The sequence below is a fragment of the Pinus tabuliformis genome, chromosome 4_1 (genome assembly GCF_031772625.1).
Source record: "Pinus tabuliformis cultivar Carrire ecotype Pingquan chromosome 4_1, CPIR1, whole genome shotgun sequence".
In the NCBI taxonomy this organism is placed as follows: domain Eukaryota; kingdom Viridiplantae; phylum Streptophyta; class Pinopsida; order Pinales; family Pinaceae; genus Pinus; species Pinus tabuliformis.
In genome coordinates, this window is record NC_142303.1 from 834,895,281 (window position 1) to 834,908,701 (window position 13,421).

The following is a 13,421-nucleotide window of genomic DNA, read 5'->3' on the forward strand; positions in this document are numbered from 1 at the left end:
TAACATCAGATTCAACCATATATACAGCAGAATACTAGCTGAAGTGAAACCCACCCCTACTTCTGCTATGCTTACTTATGCCAACGCCTTCGATTCTCAGTTCTGCCTGCTGTTAAGAGAAAGAAGATGTGCTTCCTTGGCTGATATGCAAGATGCAGCCTTTGAAGTAGAATCAAACATCATGGCTGTAGAAAGACTCGAAGGTGATGTTGAAAGGAGAAGACAGGGGGGTGAGTCCTCATCATCCTCAGATCTTGAGATCGATAAAATGGCCTGGATGATAGAATTATTAACCGCTGAAGTTTCCAAATTACAAGCTGAGCAGTATTCTGAGGAAGCAGGAGTTCCTAATACCTTTACTCTTTCAATGTCAAATCCATATAAAGGAGCAAAGGAACAGTTGTAGATTTTGCAGAGAAGCAAAAATGCAAACGAAGATCAAAGGGTGAAGACCCTTTTTCAGAATATAGTCATGGAAGAAGAGCAGCTTGAAGAAGAGGAGGAGGTCCATGGTTTGGAAGATAAGGGCAGTGCCCCTTTCCTAACCAGAGCCGCCTATGAGAGGTCATTATCTATAGGCACTGCTCACCAGTTTGTTGTACCTGCAAAACAACAAGCTGATCAACAGAAGCAGCTAGCAGTAGGTCCTACCATCCTCCAAGAATCTGAGCCTAAAGCCAGCACATCTTCTAATGACTATGCAGATCTGCAGATTGACTAGCCTGCTCTTATCCCCGTTTCAGTGATCAAAAAGGGAGAAGAAAGCTCCCCATCATCTTATGCTTCTCTGACTGTTCCAGTGACAATCCCTCAAAGTTGCCCCTTGAACACTGAGGCAGGACAAAATTCAATGCTCAAGGCTGATATGGATAATATCTGTCTTGATATTCCGAAGCCTGCCCATATGGCCTCCACACAGCTTGAAAGGGCAGCTTGCCAGATGATAGAGGAAGAGGGTGCACAGTTTTGGGACTCCTCCTTGGATGTGGACTGTTCTAAGAAAAATGAAGGAGTAGATGATGTCTCTGTGTCCCCCGCACAAGAATACATTGGTTCACCATTCATATTAGTTGTGCAAGCCACAAATGACACAGAGAAGTACACAACAACCATGGTTATTCAGCAGGTGTACAAAAGCTCCCATGAAGAACATCCAAGGATGAGAGTATACAGAAAGGGGATGAAATTTGATCCATATCTACCAGATAAGGTCAAATGCCCTAAACTCTTTGAGGTAGAGGATCAAATCAACCCAATTTTGTAGATCTATGATGAACTGGCCGAGAGGAGGAGAAACAATTTTGATGGCCCATCAGATGGCCAATTTTTGAAGATTTATGTTGTTTAAGGTTCTCAAGCCTTAATGATTGTAAGCATTTTCTTTTACAGGTTTTAGCGTAGACTTAATTAGACTCCATGCCCAATGGATACTAGGCAATGTTTTTAAGCTTGTTTTGTATGAAGGCATTGGTCTGCAGTTCTTGAGACCTCACAGGGAGGATCTCATCCCCAAAAGGAGCCAGTGTTAGCTCTGCTACATGTTGCTGATTTTCGAAGAGGAGGAATAAATTCGGTCCTTGGTTGCTGGCTCAGAGATGGTCTACATTGGTTATCCTCGCCTTTCCGTATTCCCCCACTTACTTCCTTTCACCTTGTTGCATATGTTTTGTTCCTCTAAGCTCTGCATAACCCATATTTTCTTAGCCCCTGGGCGCCGAGTTCAAACGGTCATATAACCGCGATCATGTGACAACGCGTTGTTTGTGAGCCCTTTCCTGTCACATCAGTCAGGGTCCGTGCGATCGAGTTTCCGCCGTCCGATCATCTACCGCTTGATCGAATGGTCTCTGCCTTTTCCCCGCGCATTAAACTCCGTTTGTTTCCCCCGTTGTCCGATCGTACGTCGTGCGATCCGACGGCATTCGCGCCTCCCGACCCCGTGAATAGCCCACGCGTTAACCCGTGGGGAAAGCGGTTTTCCTCTGCCACGCGTCGCGTGATGACTCGTATCGCGCACCTGTTGTACGAATACGGCCATCCTCCGAAAGCGGTGCGGGGAATACTGCGTACCGCCCTTGTCCTCTCTCCCGTGCGTTATCTCCCATACATCTTTCGCGCCTGATCGCCGTCGGATCTATTTGCCCGTGATCCGACGGCCCATGTTGGTTTGATCCTGTTTGTTCCCGCCGATAGATCTCCGCCGTCCTTCCATGTGATCTAATGGCTGATATCTATTCCCATTTTGCTCCTTCGTCCGCCATGAAAGTCTCCATGTTTTCGACTTGTAACATGCACCCAAAGGACAGAAGCGACCATCTATCAGTGTCTAGTGCATTACTACTTCAACTACTGCATTCAACACATTGCGTACCCGAGAGGGAGAAGGACGAGCATAACCAGTTCCCGGTACCGTTTGCAGCAAATATTCAACTACATCATTCAAGAGACAGCATGGCCGAGGAAGGAAAGTACAAACCTCGAGCAGTTAAAGGCATTTATCAGTTATGGAGCTTCTTTCAGTCAACACTCTACCTGCTCGAGAAGGACAACATAGTATCTCAAAAGGCCAATTTTGTTCATTAAAGCATGCAGTTTGTAGTAGAGACTCTATTAGAGAGTTAAGGTGGTTGGTGGTCCATTATGACCCCTCCACACATAGAACAACAGAATATCTTTGTAAACAAACTCTATATATACCCAGGACACAAATGTAATGAGGGTTGATGGATGTTGTTTTGATGTAAGATTCAACTTCTGGAGACTGTAACTACTGTGATACTTGCAGCGTTTGGTCTTCATTTTCAGCTAATACAAGCTTCTTTTGCTGTTAATTGCTCACTTTCCATTTCTACTCTGTTCTAGGCTGTGCCTGTTATGTATTTTTCATGTGCTCTTGATGTTTAGCATTAGAGGGGCTGTCATCCCACCTCTGTGTTAAAATCTAGTATGTATCATTGAATGTGCTATGCAGGTTTCTGTTTACTTAGTGCCAGAGAGTTGTCATCCTGTCTGTGCATTAGGAAGTAGATTTGCAGGCCTCTTTACTGGTTGCAGCTGGCCATCACATGGTCTTATGCATCTGCTAGTGTGGTCAGTATTCTCCATGTTCACTTAATCCTCAAACTGTGAGTAATTGGTGGTCTAAAGCCTTGTAGTCTGGGGGTGTTCACCCATATCTGGAGTTAAGCATAGTAGAAGTGGTTATCTGGCTTGAATATGCATCATTCCTTCCACTCAGCCATTTCTAACTTTTTGTTGAGTTTGTAATGTTCCCGAGCATCTCTGAGATACAACCTAGGAGAGTTTCTTGGGGTGATAACAGGTTCCTGACAAATTTTGATTCTTCCTCTCCTTCTGACATATGTTCTGACTCATTATATTCTCCTTTTCCTGAAGCTTTGAATGCGGCTTCTCTCATGTCTGATGGACCCCCTTTTCTCATTTCGAAAGCAGTTAGGATTCCGTGCAGCTGTGACATAGTAATACTTTGAAGATTTTGCCTTTCTTCTATGGCAGAAACTTTTCATTCAAACTTAGAAGACAAGGATCTTAGAACCTTTTCAACTAAAGTGACTTCTTTTATTTCGATTGACAATCTCATCTATACGTAGGAAATAATTAGCTACACTTTCATCATTTTGCATTTTGAGAGTTTCATATTGAATTCTAAGAGATTGTAGTTTTGCACGTTTTACCTGATCATCTCCTTCATAGCTTAGAACGATCTTGTCCCATATTTCTTTGGCGGTTTTGAGCTGCATAACCTTGACGAATTTTGATTGTGATAGACTCCCCAATAGAGTATTGACAGCCTTTTCATTTGTTTCATACTACTTTTTACCTGCCGTATCTGTAGGAGTTGCTGTTGGAAATGTGTATCCTCCTTCCACAATATCCCAAACTTCTGTTCCAAGAGATTGAAGATAGGCTGTGATTCTTACCTTCCAATAGACGAAATTGCTCCCATCAAAAATTGGTGGCCGGATGGATGCCTCTTTTTCGTAGTTGCTCATGATGATAGATCTTCTTTCAAGCGATCAAGCTTCTTCTCAAGGACCTGCTCTGATTCCAATTGTTGGAAATAATACTGAGAGGGGGGTGAATCAGTATTAGCAAGTCAATTATTTTTTATTTTACAATCAATTTGTATACGCTACTTCAGTTAGTGAAAACTACGTATATATGCAACTGTAGTTCAGGAAACTAGCGTATAACCTGCAGACTTATAATTTAATTTATTCTTCAGATGTTGATCATTAATCTGTGCATCAGAACCATATAAACAATAACCAGGTACAGTAAAATAGAGCAGACAATCACACACAAGAACACAAGATATAAGGTGGAAACCCAATGTGGGTGAAAACCACCTGCTGCAATTCATCTCTATCTTCTTTTAATAAGAAACTTCTTTTTACAATGTTTTTGTACTGGTGCAATCTTATACCAGTACGCAAGCTTCTACCTGCAGAAGGCTACAACCTTCTCTCGTTCTCCAGATTCTCCTGGAAGGGAGCTACAACCCCCTTAGCTCTTGTACTAGCTGATGTACTAGTACGTAGGTGCTGGCCTACAGAAGGCTACAACCTTCTCTTTTCTTCCAGGGACCACGTTTCATAAATTTTCAGACTGGATCCATTAATAACATCAATCAAACATCAAATATATCTGCCTCAACCAATTTCCTTTGCACCAACCAAAAACTGAATCAAGCAATCACTTCTTAGAATGTTGTAACCAGAATACAGTAATAGTAATCAGAAACCAATTCTGAATCCAAAACACTGCAGTAATAAGCAGAAGTAACTAAAATAGATTTTATTAAATGTACACTACTTCAATATGTAGAACCTGCGTGCATACACTGCTATATTAAGGCAAACCTGCGTATACCCTGTTTTGAATGGCCGAAACTGCGTGTATACACACACCTTTGCTGTGCTGAACTTGTGTACAAATCTATAAAAGATAATTTACCATTTTCAATTATTCAGACATCAGTTATACCCAGATCATCAGATTTATAGATCAAGTCATGCGCCAAATACAACAGATCAAAATCACACAAAGATACTTCTCTTCAAGACTTAAGATCTTGACCCATCAATAGAACTTATCCTTCTCCTAGCACTCAGGTTCCTCCTTGATTTAGATCCAGCTATGCACCATAACCCAATGACCAGTATTCTAGATCTTGTTCTTCATAAGATATTCAATCCTTGAGTGCCTTTTCCTAATGATCTCCTTCCCCTTTTATAGTCTTAGGCCTTACTCAATACCATGGTCCAAAACCACTTAGAACCAATACCTGGGTTCAATACTTCGGACGAGATACCATGGTCCAAAACCATAGGTCTGAATACCAAGGACCAAAAACCAAGTTTTCCAAACTGTACGCGCTTTTCTGTGCATGAAAGTGCATGTATACACATATGCGCCTTTTGGTCTATGAATCCGCGTGTATATGCAGCTTGGTCAACGGGAACCTGCGTATACCTCCTTTTCCTTTATTTTGAGAGCCTGTGATCCTGAACTGTCAACTGAGTGATTTGCCGAGTGTGTTGCCATCAAGGACAATACCTGTGCCATAGTGCCAAGCCTATGTCATAATGCCAACAATATCGACACAATACCATATCCACTATCGCATTTCTACCTTGAGCTCTGTTCGTTGGGCACAAGAAACTGCTGCGAATGCATCTTTTACATGCTATAGGATCCATGTGTTAATTGGCTTGCTTGCTGGGGTAAAAATCACATCTACACCACTGTACCTCTTGCTATATTCAATGGTATGAGTCGCTAGAATATTGTAATGAGTCATGACTAGTATATGTGTGTGAATTTGGCCTCTTGGAATTTGGTGACAGCCCAAGAGAATTACCAATCCACCATGCTATCTACAACCCCTCTACCATGCTTGATTATTAGCTATATCTCATTTCTCAATTGGTGAAAGCTGTTGTAATTATAGTTTCATGATTAATTCTTTGGATCGTTGATTGCACCCACAACTTCCTTGCTCAATTTCTTGGGTTGTTGGAGCACTCAGAACCACTGATTCGTAGCCATAGTGCTCATTCCCAGTGGATGGCAGTCATTCTCTCTTGTTGATTCACTATGTAAGAAATATAGAATGCACCTACATCCAACCCTTCATTCAATAATTTCTTAGTGTAGTGATATATTCTAAGCCATGTGATTTGGTAATTGTCTTCATAGGATAGGTTGTAAACTGTAAATTAGAATGCTATTGGTTGGTTCCCTTGGCTATAACAATGTTCTAAAACTCGGAATCAGACTTATCTCGGCCACCTATCAACTCAGGTTTTGACTTAGACTCAATGACTTGGTTTTAAAAAAAATACATAAAATAATTAATTTTTAATGAAACAATTATTTTTAAGATAATGTTCCGAACAACTTACGATTCTTTGAAAGCAGTTATGCCGCCAACAACTTCCAATCCTTTGACTGCATGCAACAACCCCATTAACTGAATCATTTGCTGGAAATGCAATGTCGTCTTGCTTTATATTTTGTTTATAGAACCTTGGAAAGCCTTCAAAAACCATGAAAGTGCCCAGTTAACAATAACATGAACATATTGCTGAGTGAAGACGAGCGTTTGCCAGCAAATACCATCAGCTTTTATTCACTTTTTTCCTGGGATTATCAACAGATTTTAGATCTTCTCCCCTGTTGACCTAACACTGATTCTAAGTTAATAAAATGATGAAAAAATGATGTTTGTGTTAGCTCCTGGCAAGGTGTTTTTTCAACATGTAGGATTAGGATTATTACAAGTTACAACACTGCCTATAGAACAGCATTCTATTGATGTGAAGATGCAGCAATCCCTTTTGTAGAGTCTAGACCCATCCCATGCATATTTCAGGCCTTCCAAAGGTCCCCTATCATCCTCATGATAATGACTTAAACGTCTTCATTGAATCTTCGCTATAAAGGACCAGATCCAGCAAACAAGGAGAAAGGAAAACTGAAGGGAAAACACTATACAGTGGACATACACAGCCAAAACATTGTCTCCATTGTCAACCTGTGTGCAGACCTAAAAATGTGTATGTGGTCAGTGAGCTGGCTCAGCTGGTTTAGACTGGTTTGATACCAAGTCAGTACAAATCAGTCTGTCGGTCCAGTTTGTTGACTAAGTTGAACCGGCGCTCTATCTGCTTGGCTGGTTTGACCAGTTTCAAGTCAAACCGAGCCAGTTTTTAAAACATTGGGCTATAGTGAGCAATAGCTAGAAGGAAGTGCTCGCATCCTGTTATAATTGTGTATGGGAATGGGAAAAAAAAACTCAGTTACCTATTTGGTTGTGTAATCACTCTACTACAACCATATATCCCAGATTCATGATTGGGGAGTGTTAAATAGGAATTGAGTTCTAAATTAGAGTATATAAACCCATCTTGCAAACAGATTTAGGAGTATTGTCTGGTGTATATCTGAACATCGTTTGCTTTGAGCATTTTATCATGATTATCTATATTTTCTCATTCAAGATCAGAGAATAAAATATATTTCTGCAAAGGATTTATGTTGACGAAATGGATAGGCCATAGGTCTACTGTTTATAGATCATAAGGTATCAGAACAAGTTCATGAGAGACCTTGAAGCAATTTCCATGGACAAAACCTTGAAGAGGGAGAAGTTGGAAGAATTGAGAGACTTAAACAGGTAGATCCAAGAGGAAATTTGGTATTGGAAGTAGAAAGCGGATGAGATGGAAAAAAAACTTGCTAAATCCCAGGACTTCTTCACTAGAGGGTGAAATTAGATAGGAGCAGATGACAGGTCTTGCAAGTGAAGGAGAAATTCACTCAATTGGATAATTGGCAAGAGGAGAGGTTCATCGAAGTGACTACTCTGCTATATAGGGATTTGACAGCAAAGGAAGAGGCCTTGAAGAAGCTACAAGAAGCTGTCCAAGAGTCCAAGCCAATTCCCTCTGTTACCACTGCAGACGCGAACACCATGACAGAGTCAAGCGTGGTAAACTCACTTTCCAAGGCTCTTGCTAAAGAGGCCTTTGGTAACTTTCAAAAGCAAACTAAAAGCATTGGTTCCAAGCTCATGAGACAAATGGGCTATGATGGCCAAGGCCTAGGCAAGGAATACCAAGGGATTGTGATCCCTATTATATCTCAATAGAGGTCCAAGCATGAACACCTAGGATTCAGTAGACAAGAATCCCGCACAGGTTTAGCTTGAACCATCTTTTTCAAAGCAAGAGGAACTAAACAGGAAGACATTACTATGGAGAAAAAGACAAATGGAAAAGGATTGTGTAGTAAGCCTCTGAAATCTATTTGTAGAGGCTTGGAAGAGGGCAGCAAAGAGATGACTCCACCATCTAGATCCATTCCAACTCTTGGGGGACCAAACAACCAAGTTGTCAAGCATTATCACAAACTGAAAAGGTATGGCATAGTATCTTCAGTTTGTTTCCCAGTTCCAAGAAAATGGATCATAAGGCTAGTAATTGTTAGCACTCTAGAAGGTCAAGATGCCCATGTAGGAACTATTTCCAGTGCTATAGATTGATTGGACATTGGGAGGCCAAATGTTGGATGCTTCACCCAAAACTCCATCTCAAGAACCAAACAACCAAGAGCTTGGAGGGTCAAAGACTCAAAGTCAAGAAGAAAGAGAAGTTGCTTGCATTTGCAGCCCAAGGAACAGTGGACGTCCAGTGACCTGTTGCAGCAATGAATGTCCTCTCTAACCATGAAATGGACAACAAACTCATGCCAAAGCAAGCCCCTATTCAGCCCCTATCGTTTGTCCTAAAGTGGAGCCTGCACCCTTTCTTGGAGATTTGCCAGAGGATGCTTGAATGAAAAAAGGAAATCAAAGGGACTTGAAGGTCTTGGGGACCAAAATCTTGCAAAATGTGGAGCTGTGATCAAAATTGGATCCGTATCAAAATCTCTTTGTAAAGTTTGTGAGCATTTAATCATTTTTTGGCAAAGCTGATAAAATGTTCCAAATTTCCTTGAAAGTTGAAGTAAACCATTGTTATGGTTTTCCTTCCAAGGAAGCCCATTAAATTCAAGGTTGTGATGAAGAAGGGCATTCAATGGAAGAGAAGAGAGCAGAGACTAACAGGATTTGAAGAAGGGCAGTTCTAGAGAGGACTAAGAGACAGTCAGCTCAAAGATCATATGACATGGGAGACATTGTGCCTAGCCACACATGGGCAAAGATTGCTGTTGAGTTCAATACGCATATAAATTTGTCTTCTAGTGGGGAACTATGCATAAGGCTTTCTATTCACATCTCACCTTCTTTTTAATGAATTTCTCTTAATGAAAATCCCCTAGAAGTTAGAAGATATTTTTCTTCCTAGTGGGGTTTCCAGGAACATCTGGGAGTGAATCTTTGTTGCTATGGCATGTGACTAAGCACTTTATTCTGTGTTTTTTGTTCTGGTTATCATCTAGTTGGATTGTTGGGTTTAAATTAATGCCTATACACTTTAATTTACCCATATCAGCACAATCCCATATCCATTATTGCATTTCTACATTGAGCTCTATGTGGGGGCATAAGAAATTGCTTGTGCATGTGTCTTTTACATGCTACAGGATCAACGTGTTAATTGGTTTGTTTGCTGGCATAAAAAACACATCTATAGCACAATATCTCTTGCTCTATTCAATGGTATAAGTCACTGAAGATTATTAATTCGTAGTATATGTGTGTGAATTTGGCCCCTTGGAATTTGATGACAGTCCAAGAGAATTACCAATACACCATGCTATCTACAGCCCCTCTATCATGCTTGATTATTAGCTATAATCTCATCCGTCGATTGGTGATTGCACCCACAGCTTCCTTGCTGAGTTCATTGGGTTATTGAAGTACTTGGAACCACTGTTTGGTATCCATAATGTTTATTCTCAGTATGGCAGTGTTTTTCTTTAGTTGATTCATTGTAAAGGCATGTCAAAATGCGCCCACAGCCCCTCTACAATGCTTGATTATTAGCTATAATCTCATCCCTCGATTGGTGATTGCACCCACAGCTTCCTTGCTGAGTTCATTGGGTTATCGAAGCACTTGGAACCACTGATTGGTATCCATAATGTTCATTCTCAGTTGATGGCAGTGTTTTTCTTTAGTTGATTCATTGTATAAGGCATGTCAAAATGCACCTACAGCCAACCCTTCATTCAATTCTTGCTTAGTGCAGTGATATATTCTAAGTCATGCAATTTGTTAATTGTCTTTGTAGAATAGGTTGTAAATTGTAAATTAGAATGCTAGTGATTGGTTTCCTTGGCTACGGTGATAGCAATACCCAGAAGGAAGCGCTTGCATTCTGTTATAATTGTGTGGGAGAATGGGAAAAAAGGAAAAGACCTCAGTTATCTGTTTGATTGTGTAATCACTCTACCACAACCATATATCCTAGATTTGTGATTAGGAAGTGCTGGACATGAATTGAGTTCTAATTCATAGCATCTAAACTCAGTTTGCAAACAGATTTAGGAGTGTTGTATGGGGTATATCTGAACATTTTATCATGGCTATCCCTATTTGTTTATTGAAGCACAGAGAACAAAATCTATTTCTATAGAGGATCTGTGTTGACAAATGTACAGGCTACAGGCCTACCATTTACGGATCAGTTAATTACCCATATGTGGGCTTAGTAAAGCTACCTACTGATACATCAAATAGAGGGTTGGCATGTGGCCTCCAGTGAAGATTAGCCATAATCTCAATAAAGAATACTAACAATCGCAATGGATTATCTTCCATGACTTTGTCTCTTCTGCTTTCCTGAATTTATGTGAAGTAATGTAACATATTGAATATTAGCAGATAAGAGGCAAACTATTTTGTCTGTCCTTTTCAGATTATTTATACACCTTATGACATAATATTAGGGTTGGGTAGCTGATTCACTATTGGACACGTAAAGCTTCATATTGCTTGTATTTTTTGTTGTATATTTGTTTTGTTGATACAATTTCTTTGTTGATTTTGCTGCCCAATTATTTGAGCTATGGTTTATGTGATGTGTCCTCTGAGTTGCTATGTTTTGTCAGTCCTTTCCTATGCACAATGCTGTGTGTGATTAATTAAGCACTGTAATTTGATTTGTAGTTGAATTGATTATGCAAGAGTATTCAATGAATCGTAGTGATTCCAATGAGAACATGACAAGCTATCACACTAAGTTCTCTTTTTTCATTGGATCATTCGGTTGACATTTCTTTTAATTTTTTGTGTAATATTATTGCCAGTCTGTAATGTCAAATTCTGTCTTTGTTTGATGCCATTGCATATTGCATTATAGGTCATGGTCATTTCATGTTATTTGTTGAGTTGTTGGAACAATGTTGAAGGAAAGATTTTCAAGAAAAATCCCAATGCGTTGGCTGAGGAATAATTGGCAATTATCATTCAAGTCAGACAAGCTTGGTTTGTTCAAAATATTTGGGATTTAGAATTCATATTTAGATGATGAGTCCTTTCACTTATTTCTTGTGTCTAACAACCTTTTTAATACTTATAGCTTTATTTTTATCACACTATCTCCTTCTCCTATGACTGCAACTTCTATTATGCATGTAGAAGTGCAGGATTGTTCAATTCCATTAGTATATTATGCTGATATCATTTTCCTTCAACTGTTTTAGCATGTTGCTAATTTTCATACCATTCTCAACATTCCTTCTATATTGTGAAAGCAGGGAAATTCACGCCTTTGGACAACAAATGGATTGAAATTACATTTGACCCACCTAGTTTGAAGTTTGGCTCATTTAATTTTCAGTATGGAGGTCAGAGTACTGTGAAAATTGCAATAATATATTTGGATGAGAGAATTAGGCTTGGCAGAGGTTCAAGGGGTTCGATTTTTATCTTTAAAAGGCGTGGCTAGTGTTGATCTTATGGATATAAGATTTAGAAGCATTGTTCTAATAAGTTTCCTAGTATTTGTTAACGACGGTGATGGAGGAGGCAAGCTTAGTCATGGAATATCATTTGGCCAAGTAGTCTTGAACCAATGCAATTGCCAAGAAATGATCTCTTGTAATTTTATAATTCTGATTGGCGACTGAGTATATTGAAGTTAAAATAACAGTTTTAAATATAAATTATATTTGGCTGTAAATTGGTCTTGTGCCTCTTTTGTTACTTAGCAATACATTTTCACCACATTTTTCTATGGATCCACCGACATATCATTATGCAGGTGTAAAAATAACCACTTCAAATAGACTAGCTCCTTTTTGTCATAAAATTTTATAACAAGAAACTTACATCATTTATATTAAATTTAAAATTTATTTATCGTGGCCCCTGGTTGTTGCCAATAAAGTAAATGAAGTAAATTGATAGAGTAATAGGTTCAAAGATAAGATTTTAAAGTAAAAATTATATATTTTTAATGAAAGAGGATAAACATTTTATGATTTCTGCTTTTTTTGGCTTGTCATCACTTGAATTTAGTTAATAAAAATCTTTACGAGTTTGATGATTTTTATTTTTTATTTTATTTTTCTATTTTTTTTTTAATTTTTAAAGTAAAAGTGGATTCAATGTTCTTCAATACCCTTATTATATTTGGATGGTGCAAAATTAATATCTAATATTTGTGATTTCGTCAATCCAAACTGATTCTTGCTAGATTTTAGACCAAAAATGCTAGTTTCCTTTCTTGTTATTTTTAGTGGCCAAAAAATGAAGTCATAACAGATTTAAACAACTTTTTAAATTTGTAATCTCATTCAAAATGTTGAAAACTTTTTCTTTTCTCTTTTTTTCCTTCCTATTGAGTTTCTATCTTGTTATTGTTGCAATGAAAAAATTGGTCCAAAATAGTTGATATTTTGTGTAGTGGAGACATAATAGTTATCTGCTTTTCACTCTATTAGTTACCAAGAATGGCATTGACATCTAGAATATGGAGTAGATTTGGTTATTATGTGTGTTATCAATCATAGAAAAATATAGGTACTAAATTTTTCCCATGGGTTTAATTTTCATGTTTTTTTCTTGAAAAGGGATTTACTAATTTCATTTTTTTTCTAAAATAATTTGATCAAATTCTATGGGATAAAAGTGTTTTCCTTCATGATTTACTAATTTTTTCTAAAAATTATATAAAATCGTTAAAAAAAAAAATATTTCTACAAAATTAACGCCAAACCATTTATGATTGGTATTTTAAGAATTAGTAAAATTCACCAAGTGTTTTACACTTTAGGATAAGTATAGATCCTTAAAATTTATCATTTTATTAACATTCTTAAATCATACCATCAAGTGATATTAATCTAGTACAATTCCAGTGCATCACTAATACCAATACCATGAAAGTACTGCTTGAAATACAAGGCATGTAGTATTCTATGTGCACAGGTGTTGTGGTATGTTC

At 38.5% G+C, this 13,421-nt stretch overlaps 1 protein-coding gene across 2 annotated transcripts in view; it reads left to right on the forward strand.

Moving 5' to 3' along the window:
• Window positions 1–12,155, forward strand: part of LOC149178807 (Plastid-lipid associated protein PAP / fibrillin family protein) — a 177,550-nt gene extending 165,395 nt beyond the window's left edge. For both annotated transcript variants that reach the window (XM_089420435.1, XM_089420436.1), the window contains one exon: window positions 11,731–12,155. In XM_089420435.1, coding sequence (XP_089276561.1) covers window positions 11,731–11,921 — 191 coding nt within the window. In that variant the 3' untranslated portion in view covers window positions 11,922–12,155. The remainder of the gene's footprint in view (window positions 1–11,730) is intronic.
• Window positions 12,156–13,421: the final 1,266 nt, after the last annotated feature.